Raw genomic sequence first — 21,772 nt, forward strand, 5'->3', positions numbered from 1 at the left:
AATCGACGCCGGTCATTTATTTTGAGGCGTCTTTTAATACTGTGTCGACACTGAAGAGCCTGTTATCTACTACATTCGGGAGCAAGCGCGCAGCAGGCTGATTGCAGCTAGCACGATGCCGTCCAATGATCATCCCGCTCAGTAGCGACGCAGCGTGAAAAGGCGCCTCAAAATAAACGACCGGCGTCGCTTCTTGATGAAGCATTTCCTATAAATGTAGCCCACACTCTAAGACGCTCTTGAAGAAGTCCGCGTGCGCGCAGTTTACTGACTTTGCAGCCAGATGGTGCAGCATGTGTCGGAGGCTGTGGGCTCCGTTGTTCGTATTTCTTTTAATCCCCCCTTCACATTTAAGCTCCCGTCATGTGGCGACCACCGCGAGCAATTGCATCACCAGGCACTCTTCTAGCTCTACGCCCTGCGAAGCCCGTTTCTGGTCAAATCTGCGCACTTGTAAGCAGCGGCGCCAACGCTGACAAACAAGAAAAAAAGTGCCCTTCGAGGTGGCATCTAGAAGTTTTGAGACAAAATTTTAAGACGCCAGCAGAGGGCAGCACAAGGTATACTTACTGGCTTATGCAGTTTTGTTGCGTCGCTATAGCGTGTCGTCGGGGTGCAGGGAAGAAGGTATAGGCTACCTCTTTCCGCATCCGAGGCATGCAGAAAACAGGTCCCGAAGGGCGTTATGGATACCTAGTTGTAGATTCGGAAAGCAAGAGGTGACCATCACGGTGGTTGGCTAGAAATACTGCACTCGGGATCACCACCTTCTGACAGTAAGTAGAAAGGTCCGAACAATGGTTCTGCACGAAGGGATCTCTTGAGTTATTTGTTAGCTTCACCCATGCATGCTGGAAGGGCTCTGTATTCTTTGGGCTACAAACGAAAACGCTCGCGTGTCACGAGTGCGGCGCATGGTTGTCCCATTTAATCTTACTCCCGCTACGGCCTCATTGCTTCGACACGTAAGCTGTTTCTGTGGAGCGAAACGCAGGTAGTATCTTCCAACGGCTAGTAGGCTTAAAATTTACAAAATATTGCTGCGATGTCAGTGCTTGGAGGGAACCACAGGCAGACATCCCATGTATGCATGGGTGGTCGCTCTGGCTAGAAAAGAATTGACATGTTTGTGAACGAAAGTCGATTATAAGAAATTGATGGGCCGCCGGCAGGCCCGAAGCTTCGATTGCGTACAACGACAAGGGTCGGCTGTATTTTGTTGCTGCGAACTGTACTACCTTGTTGCTTGATCACCGCAGCCTTCTTTTTTGTTTCGTTTTATTTCGCACAATTTCGCTTGGACACGTCACAGAGCTTGCGGACATCGCGCCATCGCGTGTAGCCATGCCAACAATGACGGGCTCCGCATTTGTACTTGCACATACGTAGTTAAAGCAACGTATCCTTACATTAAGCCTAACTGCACAGCTTGAGAGCGCCTTACGTTTTTATTCATGAAACTAGCGCATTAGGGGGAGGGTGATAAGATGGCGTTGCACGAAACCAACAGGATATCTGCTCACATGTATTTCTCACATCGTGCAGCAAGTGAACTTTTGTTAGGCCTAGGAAGCGTGATTCTGGGCAGGCGCGGATCAAAAAATCAACGGAAGCTCGCTGTGACGGTCATCCATGGTGGCTCGCCTTATTGTACGAACCTGCGGAGTTTCAGATGAAGCTGTCGTTACAGCTATCACTCTGAGGTCCCCCTTCAGCTCTAAAGCATTTTCTGGTGCTCTTCTCTCCAACTGAGTTTTTAAAACACAAGACGACACCGCGGTGACAGGTGGATGCGGTACTGCCTCTGCTTAATAGGGGTGCGACGCAACTCAATCTCTTAGAAAAGGCAGGACAGTACACTGCACTGTGATACGTGAATCCACAATACCTTTGACAAAGACTCGAGAATAGCTGTGTGGAAAGCCTTGGGATACAGACCACCTTCTTGTGAACATTGTCGCCATCGGTGGGCACTGCAAAAGGGGTCTCAGGTACTTGATATTGGTAAGCTATTTGTATAAGGAATGAAAATATTTGAGAACAAAATGTATTTATCATTTGCATACTTTGGTTTATAGCAACGTATAATTCGCCCCCTTCCAGTGTGTGACGCTTTAGCGCACCTGGAGTGAGAAGCATGTCCACTGCGCGATACAGGCAAAGTAAAGCCGCATATTGATGCAGAATTTCCTCGTTGATTCTCTTGAGACTAGCGCCATCGGTGGTCGAGATCTTCGTTTGTGTACGGGCCCTTCACGATGACCTCGCGCCCTGTCAACGTGCCGCACCTAGATGCTGCGTGTCGTTGTGCCTGCGAAGGTCCACTTTCCTCTGGAAGGCCCGGCCGCACACATCGCAGGCGAACGGCTTGAAGCCTGTGTGCTTCCGGCTGTGGGTGATGAGGTTCGACGACTGGCTGAACGCCTTGCCGCAGACCTTGCATTTGTGAGGCTTTTCTCCTGCGAACGGACGAAGGAAGAACTCCGTGAGTGAATGCAGATGATGGAACTGCTTAGTGTTTCCCGAAAGTTCTCGCCTTACTCCGACATGGCTTACAAGGCACACGCCGCCGACATTTAGCAGCAAAGAATTGGTGCCTTGAAAATGATATTTTACCCATTCACTTGGTATGGTTCTGCGCCTCTGATTCGTTTTATTAACTCCGATAAACACCGTACAAACGCCTTCCTTATTCTGACCGGCCCAAAAAACTAATTTTGGAGAAATTCGTAACCTACGAACTCCTGTCCTTCTTTGTCTTTATATTTCAATGTATGAAATGTTCAATAAAAAGTGGAAGTTGAATTGGAAACTAGCCATTTCCCATGTTGTTGCTCCTAGTCCCGCCCCTCCTTTTCGCATGAGAAAATGCAGTATTCAAGTAACTAACAAGAGAACTGTCAGCGCGAAATCTGTTCATAAAATGGAAAAGAGTATCGGAAATGCTCTCCGGCTAATTTTTCCTTTCGTCTTAGCGATGCGCTCTTAACATGGTGGAGTCCGAATGTGCAAAGACAACATAAGGTGAAAGATGAAGCCGAGCATTCGATTTGACTAGAAAAATTGGCTCTGCACCTCGACATTACGCTATCCTAAGCACGGTGGTTTGCGTTGCACTATGTCACAGCACTCACAGCACCAAAGAAATTGCTGGTTGAAACTGTAGGCCGAGCCTATTTAGTCTTCAAATGTGGCTTCCTTAGCAGCACTGATTGACCATTCGAATGCACTGCGCTGCAAGAGTCCCACCGACAGTTTTTTTTTTTTTTTTTTTTTTAGAGAACGTGATTTCTGAAGTCCTTTGAACTATAGCCACATATTTAAACCGAAGAAATTTATACCGCAGAATGATTTTGTACTCTCATCGCGAACAAGAGCATAACAAATCAAACCAGAAAGATTGTTCTTGTATCGGCGAACACTGGGAAAGTGATTGTGGATACAGATGCATGCCACTTCAGGCCGTTTTATAGTTGCGGCAGTCCCTTCACGGTTCGCGCATTTTTCAAGGCGGTTAAGGTTGAATGCTCGTTTTTACAAAAGTGCAACCGAGAATGAGAGATTCGCCAGCTCTACGCGGCTCTCCCACCCACCTCCTCAGCTGAGACGTAGTTTAGTTGAGTGCAGCGGCCGATCGTTTTGCCTGAAAGGGATAACGGATGCAAATCTTGAGGCTGAGTCTTCTCAAGCCAAATGAGGTGTACACTTGACCAACAATCACCTTTCGAACGGACCTGGGTTTTATTGATGTTTGACGGCAAAAAAAAAAAAAAAGAAAAGAAAACTGGTTTTGAAGCAACGCCCAAAAGTAACGCCCGCTTTTGCAATATATTGGTCTGTATACTGAGGCAAAATTATCTGTATAGGTATAATGTCTCACATTGTTTATTTGGGTGCGTAGTGGTGCAATCATAAAAGTAGTTCATTACGTTCTTTCTCTTTTTTTCTTGTAAGCCGCGCATCCTGACTTCAGTTCACGACTTTAATGCTAGGAAGGTGAAGCTTGTGACTGTAAGCATAGTTTAGATTTGAAATCGCACCCCATTTCTTCTTCTCGTGTATGCTTCTCCCTCTATCAGCATTCCTCCCGGAAAGACATTTCTCGAAATAACAGCTCTTGTCGTAATTTGGTAAGGTTCACCATATTTGCTGCTCTCCGCCCCCCCCCCTCTCTCCCCCCCCCCCCCTCTCTCTCTCTCTCTCTCTCTCTCTCTCTCTCTCTCTCTCTGTATTTTCGTTTTGATTCGCACTTCCTTCTAGACCAAAAATTCACAAGTTGTTTAATGGCACTTGCAGTTACTCTGCCTTTGAGCGTATACCATTCATTGTTTACTTGTTACGCCCGAACGCGTAACAAGTAAAATCCTGAACGCTGGGCTCTAGTGCATTGCTCTTTAAAAATATGCCACTGCCTACCTTTAAAGCTATCAGGCTAACAGCCTACACGTCATTTGATTAATACTTCACTTGCAAACTATTCAGATTTCCCGCTTCTTCCGAGGAATCGTGCCATTATTTTTTGGGGTATTCTTGCCGTTGCTTTTGCTGTGGCGCTTTATATTTGGTTGATATTCCAGCTTTTAAATTGTTTGGTTGATACTTTTAGGTGCGATCCCCTACATTTCAACTGCGTTGAGATCCTCGATATGTTCCCTGGTGCTTCACCCCAAGGGCCCTTGCCCCACTTTATTATGGTGCCCATCTGCCGGCTTCGACCCGCAACACAGTTCTCGATCGATGCGCGGAACTTTCGCCGCTGCCGTGCAGATGGCGAGAGCGGCCCAGCGCTTTCGAGGCCGGGCAATGCTGACACGCGACTCCAGGTTCGTGGTCACCACGTGGTGGCAACCGTATATTGGCCAATTTCCATCGAATCGTTTCAAAATAACGCCACGCGTTACGAAGCCCTTAGGCCTCTCTTTTTGATTGGCATCCGTAGACTGCCTACCACATGATATGACAGGGCAATTTAATAGCTTTTTTCCGTGGTTGTGTTCTCTCCCTGGCTGGCGGGGTTTTAGATTCGAGGACGAAGCTTAAATGAGCCATAAAGACAAAACTCAAGTTTGGTTCATTCAAAAGACTGCCTCGTTAGAATCATACTGACACCACTTTTAACGCAAACTTCGCTCAAATAAGCTATATAATTAGGAAAAAAATGGAATGTCCATGCGACCCACTCGCTCATTTCCCGCAACAGAACCTATGATGTCATACCAACCAGCTGTGCGATTGGCGGAGGCCGGCAAAAGCAAACGCAAAGTAGGCTGAGCTTATAAGCTTGCAGAACGAGCTATTTGAGCTTAAATTTAGGGCACATTCTTTTTAAAGCTATAAGAATGGTGGAACAAACAGTGGAAGTTACGAAAGCACATGTAAACATAGAAGTACTGGTGCGTACTGCTGTTGGTACTGCGCGCACTATGCCTGGTTTAGCTGCACAGCACTGCGGGACATTGGGGTTGTCTCAGACGACCCTGCCGATTGACTCAAGCAACTGTGTCTTACGTGACCATATTTGTCGAGCGAGCACTATGTTTCACGAAACGATTATTTTCTCCCAGAACAAAAACGAGCCAGGTTTAAATACGGTCAAAAACAAACCAAATGCAGAAAATGGCTTGCCACGATATGGTGGCGCCATCTAGATTCAGTAATGTAAACAAACGCGCGAACGCCGCCCGGCCGTGCGCAATCGGCTGCAGAGTGGTCGGTTCCTGTGATGTCATTGCAGACCACGAAAACACGCGATTTAGCGGGGAAATCATAATTTTAACTTAAATCGATTAATTTTTCAGTGAATAAAGTATCGTTTGCATCTGTACAAGCGCTGGGGGCACTATAAAACACGAAATCTTTCAAAATAAAACAAACTTGTATTTTGTCTTCATGGCCCCTTTTAGCAGTGAATTACTTCTCTCCATTGAGTGCGGCTCAGTGAGCTGGTGGAAAGAGTTGGTTAGGAAGGAAAACTCGTGTTAAGATTAGATGAACGGCTTCATCTAATGGAGCTTCATCTATACAATATGGAGTCTCCTCACTCCATATTGTATAGACCATTGGATAAGGAAATGGGGGAAAGTATAAACTTTTGTAATTGGCTTGGCCGACTCCAATCATGATTGTTCTAGTCCTCTGAACGGTTACCCACCCTACTCCACCTATTTCTTTCCGATGCGCTTGTGCCTCTTTCGCTTAATAAAGGTACTACTACTATTCCCCGCATGTTTCTCAGAGAAAACAACGACAGCGTTGCCCAATGGAACGCGTAATTATCGTGTTCACGTAACATCTTGTGCCCTGTAGCGCAAGTGCCATCTCTTCCACAACCTCAAACTCTCTGGAAAAGCTTTCCACCTTGATCAAAATACCACAAATGACCTCTCGGCTGCCGGCAAGTCGTCTGCTCCCACCAAGCGACGATTTCGGGGCTGTCAATGGTACGGCTTTTAAAGCCGTTCCAGAAGATTCGGTGTTTTATTGAGGCAGCGTAATAATGCACTCCACCTCGATTAAACACCGAGATTAGACTGCAACGAAAAAAAGCAAGAAACCTCATCCCGGGAGAAAAGGAAAGTTGCGGCGCGAACCTGCGTACGCCGGCCATCGTAATTGTATTGCACATTATTGCCAAACAACGTCACTAACTTCGAGTTGGAGTTGCGAGTAGTCAAACAATGCGTTCCCACAACGTACAGCTGTCGCCATCCTTAGCTATGGTAATCTAAATGATGTGTGTTACGGGACTGGGAACATGATATGGATAGAAAAAAAGTAAAAAGAACGACAACAACAAAATCACATCACACGTAAAAAAACGAAAAATTCGGGACGCATGACCTTCCAATTGCTATTTACAATTTTCGTTTTTCTTCACAGGCATCGCAAAATGCTGATCATAAGGGGAGAGCAAACGTCGAAGCCTGAAAACTTTGATGCACGGCATGTGACCGGAAAATAATTACCGGTAATAGTTAATGGATGATAGACTTACACTGTAAAGAGAAGGTGCATGTTTCCTGCGTGCTTACACCTCGCATACAGGATTTACAATACAGTGCATTGCGCGTGGGGAAAAAAAGTCGGCGGATTAACTATCCTAACACAAGACAGGTAATCTGAAAGTCCAGAAAACATACGAGAATTTGGTCGCCGATACATAGCATTCGGTACTTTCCCTTCAAACGAGGGCAACTCGAGCGCGCAACAAATCTTTTTCTTTCAGTTTTCGCCTACTCTCCTATTCTCTTCCCGCCACACGGAGAGCATGGTATATACGCTGCATATCCAAAGAAAAGCCAAAGCAAGCTGTTCTATTCGGTTAGGATCTCTAAAAGTTTAGCGAGTTCGGAAATTGCCTGTAAATTTTTGCAGAACGTCTAAATATTTAAGGTGTGCCTATACTCGTAGTCAAAGCGCGTGGAGCAAGGCGTCTGCCATCAAGCCCTATTTATGGCCCACATTCGCCCAGGGCTGGCACTTAACTGAAAAAACGCGAAGTCTACCGGAACTGCGGTGCGTATTAAAAAAACTGGCGTAAACTTTCGACGTAGGTCCCTATAACCTGTGGACTCTCACTGTTGTTCCATTTCTCTTGAAAGAGTAATTATGACGTTCACCAGGGGTGAAGTTTTTAATTGCGTAATTAAGTACACGCTACTCAGAGTATTTTTCGGGCAACAGTACTTTGTAATGCGCTTTCTAAAAGCAATACTCAGTCTTAGCTTCGGAATTTCAAAATTCTTATGAGTGTTTGTGAGGCGCGAGGACGTTTTGGTTTGAAGAAAATTGGCGCAGCGTGCACTATTGGTGCAAAACTGTAAAAACAGCAGAGCCGCGGCCCCTCTCCCTTCGTGAGAGACCCGGCTGTTGCACCCCGCATTTATTTACGAACATGCCGCTGAAAGTTCGTTATGACTGGCAGGCCCGGATCGTTCGTCCGCAGGCTTTCACATCTCTCCCAAAGTGGACCGCGTTAACACGCGCTAGAACACGCAGCCAAGTCCAAAGGCAACGCCCGCGATACAAACCCAAAGTATGTGCTGTGCTCCCTGAATGCGATGATAGCTCAGTCGGGTAGACGCCGGTTGCAAAACGCGAGACAACCATGCTAGATTGCGACCACGGGAAGCGTTTTTTTTTTTTTTTTAATTGGCTGCACATGTCAATGCTCCACGCCGCTGCTATCCCCGCACCCCTCGGGCCCTTGGGGTGGCCCAGTGGCTAGGTTGCTATTTTCGCGGCGTAAAGGTCGTGGGTGCGATTCCCGGGACCTCCCTAACCATATTTTTTTCTTGGGGCTTCGAAGTTCTTTCGTGCGACGGATGGACAAAGCTCCGCCTATACAGCTCCGCTGTTACAAAAGATCATCCTGTATTCCATTTCTCATCCCAATGAGGAGCGTCGAAAACGTTATAAGCGAGGCGGCGGTATATGGGGCGCGTGAGACTCACCGGTGTGTATGTAGGTGTGCTTCTTCATGTCCGACTTTTGGTGGAAGCGCTTGCCGCAGTACTCGCACGGGTAGGGCCGCGTGTCCGAGTGGATGAGCAGGTGCGTGGAGAGCGTGGAGGAGCGCTTGAACGTCTTGCCGCACTGCTTGCACTCGAAGATGCGGCCAGAGCACGTGCGCAAAGCCCTGTCGCGAGGCGCGCCCGCTGCGGCCACGGCCACGACTCCCGCAGCCGTTGCCGCTGCGCCCAGACCCCGCCGTTTGATGGGCGCGTAGTTGGCAGACAGCAGAACAGTGCTCCGCACGGTCGGCAGAGACTCCAGTGGGTGATACCGCTCCGCATTCGTGGATACGCCACCAGGAGCGCTGAAAATGGACCAACGGGTAAGCTACGTGGCAAGCCTGGCCTTTCCTTGTGAAAGAAATTCAAATTAAACAAAGACACCACTTTGTGCCCGAACGAAATAAAAACCATAGAGTATATAGTGTGTGCGTGTGTGTGCAACATTGCTTGGCTGCCTATAAAAACCATTTGGTTGTGAGTTTAAATGTACAGTTGCACGCATGGCCATTTATCTTGGCTCCTCCTTGCTTTGGGAGGATGGTGCGTCTAGGGGGAGGGGAGTATAGGTACAGGGCCCCGCGGTTGGGTTTGCTTTTATGGGCATCCGTTGAAATATACCACTTTTGGACAGAGTTTGCAGTGAGGCAACCAAACAAGCACGCATTTTTAAAATTTACGAAGGTGCGTTCAACTCGGCAGTGATACGTTCATACTATCATTTCACTGTTACCGAAACAAATTACAAACAACTGAAAGTTTATCCGATTGGACGCATGGGTTACTCCTCTGCGCTGAACTAAACAAAGTATGAACCTCATAAAACACGAAAATAATCGTATTCTTCGCACATGGCGCCTTCGCCTTATATTAACCGTGATTGGGTAGTAATTATACAAAAATATAAAGGATGCTATGGCTTTCACTGAAGAAATATATACCGGAGACAGCTGTACAGTTTTGATTTTCACACGACCAGCCTGTGTGCCCGTGCCCGATGAGCTCGTTATCTACCACAGATGGGCCCCAAAGAAAACGGCAGCGGCGCTATCGCTGGTGAGTCATTCTTAAGAACGCTTTATGGGGCAGAAGTTGAAACGTCCGGAATTGAAAGCAACCATGACGATTCCGATGATGCCTTTAACGTTTGCTCACCAGAACTCATTTTTCAGAATAGCCCTCCATCGATTGGTTTTATTTTACAGGCAAGCGCCCCTCGTTTCGAAGAGGGATTGGTAAGCAATTAATTCTCATGTTGGGTAGACAAAAAAAAAAACGTGCCGACAAGTTTCAGCAGTTTGAGCTAAAGAAGGAAGCTGACGGGCATCTGCAATTGTTGTGTAGTTCGTGTTGCATGGGAGACACGTAAACATATATGCGATCTTTCGGCAAGTAATCTCTGAAGATTAGTTTCTGGAAAAATGGGTATAGAATGGCTATTCGTTGTCGAATAAAATCGTGCACCCCTCCGTCTAACGACGAGGATGGTTGAACACGAAGCTTTCTCTTGAGGGATTCCTTGGTTGTTGTCTGAGTTTGGACTTTGACTCGCAGACGTTTTACACTTTGACTTGTTGAGCTTTGACTTTGACTCGCACGCAGTTTGGACATTATATCGCCGCAGCTTTGACTTTGACCATTGGCCATTTGATTTCGTATGAAGAAAGCATCGCGTACAACCACCGTCGTCGTTATATGAAGGGGTGCATGATTTTTTGTCTAATTTTGCACGTCCATGCACCCCTCCCCAAATCCAAACTGCGTCTACCGTGCTGGAATGGAGATTTTGGATAGGCGTCGAATTTATAACGTGAGGGGCCGAGGTTCAATTCCGAACACGTGCAGCGTATTAATTTTTCTTCACTTCCCCCACGATCATCACCATCGTCAGAGAAAGCCGGCTTTTCTGCCGTGTGTTTTGGTTAAACTACAGACGACATCTGTCAGAGTTTGCTTCGCTTTAAAATTACACGGTGCACATGAGGCAGAGAAGATTAGGATGCTCCTCACCGTACAGGGCATGAGACACTAGACGTACAGACTTACAGACACTACAGCGCGGCTGTAGTGTCTGGCCTCTTTTATTATGTCTATTCGCGTTTTTAGTCTTTAGTAAAGTTATGCGGGCATCGCAAGAAAAATAAGGAATAAAGCCATCTTTAGGCTCGTTTGGTGCATATAATGGCGCATAGTAAATATTGGAAGCCCAGCCTATCGTGGGACACCGCGCTGTGTTGTCATATACGCATGCAGCCTTAGAGAATGTAAGATATACCTAGTGCCGGGTTTTGTTGTTTTTAAAATTAAATATTCAATAACTGCTTTATTTTCCCCGATCTTGTTCATTCTTTTTGCGTCTATCTCTGCACTGCAAGAACATAAGTGGTGTTCGAAAAGTACGTAAACGAAAAGGTTGCGGAGGTCCTTTGAATTCGTAATGATACCCTCTACATAATTTCAGTTCAACTCTTACCGTGCCAATGCACCTCTACATCAATAGGGGAGGGGGGGGGGGGGGCGAAGTGCACAAAGCACCTAGTAGGCAGAAAAATGGGCTCGCTTATTGTTGGTGCTTTTTTACCTTGTTGGCTCCGTCTTCAAACCGAGGAGTGCTTGAATGGAGTAGTCTGTCAGCGCGGTCGTCACGCTTCCGCTGGTTTCTTGGCAAGGTGGAGTGAGGCTTGGACTTCTGGAGAGCTCTGCGATTCATTGTTTGCGGATATTTTCTTTTGCATTCTCGTGCTCTGTACTACACTGCGGTATAATATAGGTACTACACTGCATTATATATATGTGCTACGCTCTGCTATACCGGCTATACTAAATCATACGTATTATACTGTACTACACTATCCTAAAAATACACTGTACTATACTACATAATACTATACGATACTACTGAATTGACCCAAGAGCGTGAGGGTGCCGGATAGTTGCTAATCCATGAGCTTCACAGCGCGAAAGCGGATCAGGGGCAAATCAGAAGAGGGACTACAAACACCCACGTGCCACGTGTATACAGCGCTTGTTTGTAGTCCCCCTTCCTATCTGTCCCTCGTCCGCTTTCGCGCTGTTAAGCTTATTAAATTAAATTCGGTTTAATCGACCAGATTTAGGGGAACTCCCCAAGGTGGAGTAAGTTTCTACGAAGAAAATGTTGACATACACTTCAATGCAGCCGTGCGGCTACAAAGGAAAGTTGTACAGCTTTCTCAGAAACTTCGCAGTTGAAGAAAAATTCGTCCTGGTCCAGGATTCGAACCCGGGACCACCGCTTAACCGGAGCAGTCGCTCTACCAACTGAGCTAACCTGGAGGCTAGCAGTTTGTAGCGCGAGAGCGAATTGATCAACAACTCGAAGTGACGGACAGGTGTTAATCGACCAGATTTAGGGGAAATCCCCAAGGTGGAGTATGTTTCTACGAAGGAAACGAAAGGAAACGAAAGGAAAGGAAAGGAAAGGAAAGGAAAGGAAAGGAAAGGAAAGGAAAAGAAGGAAACTTTCCTTCGTAAATTTGGTTTATTTTTTGCAAAATCTAGATATATCACGCAAAGAAAAAAAAACTGAAAAAGAGCTTGACTAGCCCGGGTACTCCGGTGCGAGATGGGCTATCTCTATACCATACTATACTATATACTATGCTACGATGCACTGTACTATACGGCGCAACACTATACTATACCGCCCTATACTGTACCATAATTTGCTACACTATTCTAGAGTATACTTCGAAGTAGTAATGTACTATCCAAGAAATATAATAACAATTTCAGTGAGAAAGCTCTGAAGCGCACTAAATGCGATGTGAGAGTTCTGGGTGCGCAAGCTGATATGTTTGCTTGCTCGCCCGGAGCGGTCATATCCACGTTAAGGGACTTGATTAACCTTGGTTAAATCAATGATGAATAAGGACCGTTAGAGCTACTAGTTTAGATTAACAAATGAGTTCTTCGATTTTCTTCCTTTTAACGCGTAGCGGCGCATAAATAAGTTGTGATAATAATTTTAGTTCATTTCTGCAGTTGGTGCGCTACACAAATTTTACAGCGTTCGTCACCACTGCTAGCGTACGTTAAAACGTCCAATCGCCGCAAAATAACTGCATATTCTGTTTACTTTTTGCAAGGAAACTAATACGTCGCAGGGATAGAAGTCAAGTTGTACTAATGGCCTTACCTTCATCACTCAAAGAAGGAGACCACTTGAAACCTGGATACCTTTCTGTTGCGGCAAGGGCTGCAAAAAGTAGAAAAATAAAGACAATGAAAGCAAATGCGAAACAAAAAAGCACGGACGTCCACCTAAAGATGATGCGACCAACAGCTTCAGCCGTTATCCTATGCGCCTATTCAAATGCACAGCCCTCCATAGACGATATTCCGTACGAAACATCTCAAAGTTGTCAATTTAGCTCGTGTTACATTGGAACGATCATCTGTTAGTTCTATTTGTAACCTAAGACATCAAACAAGAAACAAATTCTAGAAATAATACAAGGAAAAAAGTTTGACCAATTGTGAATGCTACACGTCCGAAAGCGTGAACTTACCGCGTGAAAGTTCAGTGGGAAGGCAGCGTATCGTGGCTCTCTATAACCTTTTCGTTGTAACCACTGAATTTTACTACTGCGAGTCTCAAGCCGCAATGATTATTTTGTTTTTCTGTGTATTTTTTTTAGGCGCGGAGAAATCCGCACGCCATTATAAATTTTCTTCCGCCTCCAGGGCCTCAAAAAAGGTCATAAAATGGAGATATAAAGCGCCGTGTTATGGCTCGTTATCAATAAAGGCTGGAGCCTGCCGACTTGCTTAGGAAGCATGGATTCCTCCGTTTGGATACCTTGAACTTCTAAACTGGCAAAAGCATTTCATTTTCGACTTTTTTTGCTTAGAGGCACATGCACCGTGATACCGGAGACAAACGCAGTCCTAGCTAGTGGTGATTTACACACGACGATTGACACATAGTCCCACTTTCCACCGATAAAAAGAGCTCTCCACACCAAACAACTGCTAACGCTGTAAAATCGGAATGAGCGTATACGCCGAAAGGTACGTTGTTGGTGCATATCATTTTATAAGCAAACTCCAACGTCATGAGTAGCTCAATTTTTCGGAACATCTCGATTTCTTGACTCCAAGAGACAGATGGCAAGACTGGGCATACTACATCGGTCTGTGCACGGGCGGCTTTATATGTTTTCGAGTAGCACTTATAGGCATTTTTTTGTGGGGGGAATTGATTGCGAGCAAATAAACGGTTTTAATGTTGTCTGATTCTTTATTGAATTTTTATGTGACTGTTGTATTGGTAGCTCCTGTTCTTGCAATATCGTATGAGCACTCTAGTTCACTACCATGTACTGCCAGACCTGCAACACTGTGTGGTGAACTTTATTAGGGTCAGGGTTTTGGAAACTGAATGGTCTGCTTTTTTAATGACCGGAGCCCCAATAATTTTTTCCTTTATTTCCTAAGTTGGCCTCACGCCCGATAGATGGCGCCAGTCACCGCTTCGTGTCGGTCTCCCGCACGTCCCATACAACATTTTGTTTGTCTCTTCCTTTCTATTGAGCAGGAAAGGCGCATCGTGAGAACTAAACCAGCACTCCAATATTTCTAGAGGTATGCTGTTTATTAACAAAATACAAACAGGACATGGTATTCAAAAACCTAATAGTTGTCAGCGTGTATTGTTAAATCGTAAACAACGATGACAGTTTGCAGCGAAGTGAGCACCCGGGTCAGTCAGTGGAAGGGAGCGCGCTGTAGACCCTCCTCGTCGTTGTTCGGCATCAAACACAGCTGAAGGTAACTCTGTTTTTTTTTTAAAACCTGTTCCCAAGCCTGTTTCTGCCTTCAGCACTTTTCGCACGTTACCACTAGTTTTCCCCATTTAGTTAAACGAACTTTTTCCCTCGAGTTCACCCCTATTCACACTTGAATGAAGGTCAGCTGCTTTTTGCAGTCATCGCCGCCTATAATCTCTAGGATTTGTATACACTGTGTCAGCAGGTCTACTGGATGGCACTAGTCCTCGCGCAATATTTCCACAGCGGCTGCTTTCTTCTGTTTCAGGGTGTAGGGACAGGTCCAGCCCCAACAGTGAGTTGAAGACAACTGCTGCAGTAAGCTAAAAAGGAGTTGAGCTACATGAATAACACTTTGCCTGTCCTGTTGGCGTCGCATCTACGCTTGAACATTTTTGGCGCTTTTTTTACACACTTATCCGTGTTTAATTTAGGACAGTACTTCCCGAGGTGGGCCCAGTTTCTGTTAGCGCGATACAAAATAATAGGATTTTTCGCGGTGTTATGCTGTTACGCGTGTTACGCTGCGAAATCAAGTACAAGTTCATGCTAGGGTTTCCCGCACAGAATCCACACCTTGGCTTTGAGAGAAGCCGTAGTGGACGGCTACGCATGAATTTAGGCTACCCAGGGGCCTTAACTATATCGCGACATCGCGTACGCACATGCGTTTTCGTTTTTAGCCACCGCCAAAAAACAACAGCCGCTGCGGCTTGGAAGCAAACCCGCGACCTTGTCCTCAATAGGTCAATGCTTCATCTACCGATCCACTGAGGCATGAGTGGATGTGTAGTAGAGCACTGCAGTTGCAAAGGCCGCAATTTCTAGGCCCGACCAGACCCGGCCCGGTAGGGACACCGCACGGGCCCCGCCCGACGAAGCCCGACAAAGTCTTTAATTAAAAGCCTGAGCACAGCCCTGGCCCTGCAGAATTTATTAAAATAAGCCAGAGCCCACCAGCCTGTTTTTAATTATCAGCCAGAGTCCGACAGGCTATAAATAGGAGCCCGAAAAAGTTTGCTGTCTTTAGCCTATAAACGTAAGCATAGAGCGAGTATATCGAATTTAATTTCCCCTGGACTTGGACCGAGCTTTCTAGAACATAAATATTCTGACTTAGAAGATGCTTTTTCAACAATCTCGGCGAAATATGCACTTCATTCGCGACAGTCTAGGCACGTAGAGGAGCCTGTGCACTTCGCTTTTTTGTTTTCATTAAACCTGGAAATATCAGCGAGCAATCTTTTTGTTATCAACAATTTGGAATTTGTGGCACACGTCTGCCGGGCCTCAGGCACCGCCCGTGCCGACTCGGGTCCGAGAAAATGCATGCTACCTGGCCCGAGCCCGGCGCACGGGCCAGGCTCGGACTTTCGGGCAGGCCCGGGCCCGTGCGGTGTGTGTAGTACGGCCCGAGAGCAGATTTTTTTATTGACACCAAATGATCAAACTCGCTCGACCCTCATATGAAAATGGCAGTCGGCTCTTTTCATACTGTTATCCATGTCAGTTCCTAAAACATACACATCTAAAATGCAGGCTGAACTATATCTTCCGCCTTTTCGGTCTCGCAGCAACCCATAAATCTGGTACATGCAAACACTGCTGTCGTGCCTCCATAAGCCTTTGTAGGAAGAGATGGAGCATGGGTGTGGTCCGTAGCACTGGCAAATGCACTATAGTTTTCTAATTTGGGCGAAAAGCCACTACGCAAGCACGCGCAAACAAAAGTTTGAGGGATGGGTCGGATGCTATAAATACGCACCGCGAATAATTTTAGCGAGAACTTTATTATTCGCCGATTCTGTCGCTTGGCTGAATGGAAAAGGAAGGCGCAAAAAAAAAAATATAGTGTTCGCTGTTTGCCGTGCATTTGCCTATTCACGAAAAGCGGGGAGAAAAAGAAAAACAATCTCCCTTTTTATCGATGAGAAAAAATCGGTTAAAAATGCTGATGAGAATACGACGTTAGAGAAACTCGCAAATAAAATCGAACATATAAGTCTCCCGCCCATGTCCTGGAGCGTGTGCTCATACAGCAAACTCGAAGCCTGCACAACAGGTGTCGAGAGCTTGCTGCAGTAAATTAAAAAAAGAAACTCAGAAAACGAAATCGACCTCTCGCTTGCATGCCTCGGCGCTATCACACTGCATTTCTGATCTCGCCCGATTGGGTTGGGTATATGGCGGGGGACCCCTGCGGAGCTATGCATCGGCACTGCACCGGTGCTTGTCGTGCTAAAGCAGGTGAACAAAGAGCTTTGTCGGTGATTAGGTACCTCGCTGAAATTAAAAGCGGCGCAATATAAGGAAATCTGCCACGTGTGCAAGCCGAGCTTCGTTTCTCTGCGGTAATGGCGTCACCATTGGGCCCATGGCACCCGTCAAGCGTTGAGCAAGAAACAGGTGGTCTCCGCAGAGGGTTTTTGTAATGGTGCTAAAGGATTCACAGCGCGAAACAGTTGTGGCGCCAAGAGGTTTCCTCGTGAGCGCTGCAACTGTGCTGCTTTCACTATTGGGCAATGTCAACGAAGATTTGCGCAAACGCGGTGCCACGGTTCAACTTTGATTCCACGCGTTTGGTGCGCCAGCTGCGCGCGCGCAATCTTTCAGGAACTTTCAAGTCTAGCTGTTCCCTTCCGTTGCCTTTTGATAGCGATTTCGGCGTCCCCTTATATGTGAAACCCTTTTTACGAATACTACGGCGTATTAGTAGTACGACATGTAGTCGATCTGGTTAAATCGCAATTGCTACCCTGTCAGAGTAACAAATATCTCGCATTTAATGTAAACTGCTTTTGACGAAGCCAGCTGGGTAGGAATATATAACAAAATGGAAAGGGGGGGGGGTGATTTCATGTGAACTAAACTTCCAATCTTCGCCAAATGATGTGATAGACACCCAGGTGTGCACTGCACATTTCCGATAAAACCCAACTACCAATTAAATTAGTTTTCCGGCACGAAAAACGAAGTACGTCTCGTTGAAATTCGAAATAGGTCGCCCCTCGGAGCGATCTCTGGGTGGTTCTCATAACAACTTGCGCGAGAACTAACTTCCCTCGTCTGAGCACGTTTTAAAGGCTGTCGTACGGCCCCTCCAGCCTACCACTCGATTAGAAGCACTGCGCGCTGGCATGGCTGAAGTTGTCGAAATCTAGCTCTATGATGGCCTGAACGACAGTATCATCGTCTAACGAAACTGTAGAACTCATGGTCGTGCTATAATGCACACGATTTTTCATGCTAGGCTTCATCGTAGTTGAGTCATGGATTAGTTCTGTCTGATAGGCGGAAAGTTATGGCTAGGCAGGAACTCAGCTCACTGGCTGCCTTTCTGACCCCCGCCCCCTTCCCCCGCCCAAAGTGCGCGCCATCAGTTACAGTGAAGGAGTTGCCGCGTTCCAAATCTACCACTTTTAATGAAGAACTACTAAGAGGTAGCCGCACCGTTTCCTGCCAAACAATGAAATAAACTTATGTGCTGTATTTGGCCATATTTTTAAAGGATAGCATATTCTGATGCAAGAAAATAGCTCACTTCAAAGTTTAAACTGTTTGCGTCAAGAGATAAACACGCGATTCCCTACACACTGTAACAAGCAGTAATTCACCAGCGTTCATGTTACAGTTCCGTCAGGGCAAAATCACTAATAAATTCAAACTCGCTCTCCCGTTTACATTAGTGCTTTTCTTTTTGCACAGTGCACACCATGTGTGTTCCTTTCTGCTGCAATTACAATTCAGGACGACAAAACATGGGGACCGGAACTTCCGCGGAAATAGTACACTTTACTATTAAAGCGGCTTTAGCTAAAAGGAATTTCTGCTCCGATTATTTAGGATTTATTTGATTAAATGCCGTAGTATATTGTATTTTCAATGATCATTTGCGAAAACAAGCTCCTGTAACTTACTCTTAGTGCCTCCAAAGTTCGGGGGAAAATTGGCAGACGACCGAGTGCGGTACAATTCCGGTGCAGCTGTAGCTGATTTTGACTCACGTTCCTGATGGCCGCCAGACGTCGCTGAGCATTGCGACGCACTCAAGTTGGACGCACCGTTTGTGCGACCACGCCACCCCAAAAGCGCAAACGATGCCGCCGGCGACAGTTATGATGGCTTTATATTTAGTTTCTCTGTCAATAGCCTACCTCGACGAAAACGACGAGGATCATGACGATCATTGGTTTCTATTGCTGACTGCCCACGCATCACCCACGGCGAAAGCGGCATTTATGATGGTCAACACACTGCCTCGTCGACCGATTTATGTCGAAGACTTCACCGAAAACGACTGCGCTTGTTCTGTGCCCACCGACCGACTGACCGAGCGGAGTGCTCCGTGATAACCCGACAACAAGGGGCAGAAGGCTGCCCTTTACAAAGCATTTTTTACAAAATCACAGAGCTTGTAAAGTAACACGAACGGCCAAAGTCCAGCACAAGTATGTCCTGAGCTTACACGCTGTTTATGTCGTTTCTACAACCAATACTACGGTATGAGCACCCCTACTGAGGAGGTAATCTTGAGCTCAGGCAAGGAAGTCTTCGCGGAGATGCGTTGAACACAAACTACAAACTGTACATAAAGAGCTTATTCATTCGCTCAATTGATTGATTGATTTATTATGAGGTTTAACACGGCGATGCTACACAGGCAATGAGGCTCGCCGCAGTGGAGGGCTCCGGATTAATTTTGACCACCTGGGGGATAACGTGCGCCGAAATCTCGAACACACGGGCGTTCTCGCTTTTCACCTACATCAGATAATTCGCACAATAAGAATGCGCTCATGAAGAATTTATCCGAAAGAGGCAATGCAAGAACGCCGAATAAACATTACGGCTGTGAGACGCTCGACACGTTACACCCATGTTCGCATACGAAGTTTGGAGCACAAAAATATGGTAAAAGCCTTATAGCAGAGATAAAGACGAAAAGCAAAAGAAGGAAATGGAAACAAGGGACAACATATGTTTCGAAGAAGACACTTTTCACGGTCATGTTTCTACGGATCATATCCCTGAAACCGCGTTTGTAAGAGTAGCAATGGCATCCGCACACCAACGGGAACAGCCCGCATGGGTAGGCACCATGCGTCACCCCATAGCGTTCCTGCAAACCCATAAAAAGAGCGCTTTGTGCCAAGGCCAAAAGGTGGCACGAGACGCTGAACGCGCACCGCTTGCCATCGAATAGGCCATAATGGTACCCCGCATGTAGAGGAAAAACAGCCCGGCTAGGACACAATAGACCGAGTAACACACAGTGGATCTCCCTCTGTCTACTGTGCTTTAGCGGCAGTGAATTCGGGAGCATTTGTTTTTGCACACATTCAACCTAATTCGGATACCCAACCAGTGAAGCACACTTTGTTCGGAGCTCCATTTTTCCTCCTCTGCACGATGACAATTGGCAAACGGGATAACGTGGGCACTGGCCCTGTCTAGCCAATCAATGCGTTCTCATTTCACGCGAACACTCAGCTTTATTGAGAGCGCAGCCTGATGGGACGAAACTTTCAGAAAATTTCAGAACAGGAAAGCTCCCTTGCACTTCTTAAGCCACGTCCGTTAGGGAGGACACATGCGAAGCCCAAGTATCCGTCCATAATAGTCACAATATCACGATGATAGCATGTATGGGCAGTGCTGTCACCAAAACACTTACATGAGCTGTGCTGCCCGAGCACGGTTGCAGAACAAACATTCGTACAACTGTGGTCGGGGAGGGGAGCACACTACATGTGAGTGTTTTGGTGACAGCACTGCGCATACATGCCATCATGTTGTCGCAATGTCGCAAGTGAGTTAAAAGCAGCTCCTTCACATCGTACGCTATGCGCCGATTTGAACAACTGTTAAAATGGCTGGCGGAAAAAAAAGAGAGAGGGCAGTCAGAAGTGAAAGGCGATAACTATAAGTTGAAATGAACTTCGTAGTGAACGGAATCAGACAAATGCTTTTTTTTACTCTTAGTGACCAACGTGCAACGACTACGTTCTAGCACAGTAAGAACACCAAATCTATCTACACGTTTAGTGGCGTCGGTGGCGTTTATAATCTTCTAGAGGTGACAGACTACTAAGGCCAGCTGAATAAATTGAACAACACGCGGAGATAACTGAAAATGTTTAATCATACTGTGCAATATACCGATTACGAATGTCAATTAGATGTGACAAATATTCTCCTCATCCCCCAGGAACACCCTCTGGACCCGCAGTCACTGGCCGCTAGAAATACCCAAACTATCACTAGCGTACACACTAAGATGCTAAAGCTCATATTGCGTAAATTACAACCGGCTGCTGCAATTATTTTCACAGCGAGTTCTTGCCCGCGATAGAAGTAATGGCACTGTAATGGCACTGCTCGCATGCCATTACAGTAAAAGATGGTGCATGCGCTTGGGGAAACTGAAATGACGAGCAGCCTTAACAATATTTACGTGCGAATGGGAGAAGAATGGCATGCGCCCCGAGCCAGTTGTCATCCTTCCCATCTTGCTAGAACACCCTGAAGCCTTCCTCCCGGAGCGGCGTCGGACAGAAAACTGGTTTTATACAGCCCACAGGCCGGCACTTCACGTCAGCACGTGGATTTCGTCCGGGTGAAATCAGTGCCAGTGCCCCGATTGTACGCGCATGCGAACTCTTCAGCAGCCAAAAGCGCGCCAACAGGCAACAATGCGCCGCTGCTGCCCCGGCCAGGAGTGCCGTTAGTGGGTCCCCCCTGCAGTAGCGGGCCCGCGTCGCCCCACTCACCGTGCTCGGGTCGGCGCAGCTGCTGCGACAGGAGCGCCTCGTCGGCGAGAGCCCTGACGGCGGCCCGCCAGCGCGCGAAGCTGCCGCAGCGGCGCACCAAGAAGGACCGGGGCATCCTGGCCGCGGCTTAATCACGGCCCTACTGCTGGCCGACACGCGGTCGCGCCGACGGCTCCTCCGGGAACGCCCGCCCGCGTGCCCGCCCTGGGCGACCGACGTCGCGCGCCGCTCTCCCCCTCACCGCTCCCTATCTAGCGAAGCGCCCCGGAACGCACCACAGCACACAGCTGGGGGAAGAGCGCCGAGACGCGCTCTTCCCATCCGTGTAGCCGCACGCCCCCTCCTCGTCCTCTCGGAACCACTCTGCGACGGCAAGCACCCCCTCCCCTTCGAGCGCCCTTCCCTTCGCGCGACAACTCAGTTTGCGCATCCAGCAACTTGTGGCTGCGGCGCCATTGACAGACACAGAAACAGCGCTGTCGTTTCATCATTGCCCCTCCTCACCCACTTTTATTTCCCCCTTCCCCCACAACTTCTTTAAGCTTCTCACTTGGTCCTGTACGCTCTCCACAGCCGGACACATTGTCTGTCGAAAGGGGGGTCCTCATTACCGAAGTTTACAACCCACTCACCCATATAATTACACAAAACCGTCCCGAATGTACGAGGTTACAATCTG

At 47.1% G+C, this 21,772-nt stretch overlaps 1 protein-coding gene across 1 annotated transcript; it reads right to left on the reverse strand.

Annotated features, from left to right (window-relative positions):
* Positions 1-1,467: 1,467 nt before the first annotated feature.
* Positions 1,468-21,372, reverse strand: LOC144170583 (uncharacterized). Its single transcript, XM_077700471.1, has 5 exons — positions 21,094-21,372; positions 12,691-12,750; positions 11,095-11,212; positions 8,454-8,818; positions 1,468-2,459 (listed from the first exon to the last, which is right to left on the reverse strand). Exons 1-5 carry the CDS (start codon positions 21,206-21,208, stop codon positions 2,275-2,277), a joined length of 843 nt encoding a protein of 280 aa, XP_077556597.1. The 5' UTR covers positions 21,209-21,372; the 3' UTR covers positions 1,468-2,274.
* Between the last annotated feature and the right edge of the window lie 400 nt (positions 21,373-21,772).

Source organism: Haemaphysalis longicornis, unplaced genomic scaffold, assembly GCF_048455015.1.
Source record: "Haemaphysalis longicornis isolate Haplotype H1 unplaced genomic scaffold, Haemaphysalis longicornis Haplotype H1 scaffold_1, whole genome shotgun sequence".
In the NCBI taxonomy this organism is placed as follows: Eukaryota; Metazoa; Arthropoda; class Arachnida; order Ixodida; family Ixodidae; genus Haemaphysalis; species Haemaphysalis longicornis.

What these genes read in the sequence shown, in the direction of transcription:
- LOC144170583 (XM_077700471.1), bottom strand. Translation starts at nt 21,208, where the DNA reads ATGCCCCGGTCCTTCTTGGTGCGCCGCTGCGGCAGCTTCGCGCGCTGG. An exon ending in GCTGCGCCGACCCGAGCACG is followed by an intron (nt 12,751 to 21,093) that starts GTGAGTGGGGCG and finishes TACTTTTTGCAG; the next exon opens with CCCTTGCCGCAACAGAAAGG. An exon ending in GCACACCTACATACACACCG is followed by an intron (nt 2,460 to 8,453) that starts GTGAGTCTCACG and finishes GTCCGTTCGCAG; the next exon opens with GAGAAAAGCCTCACAAATGC.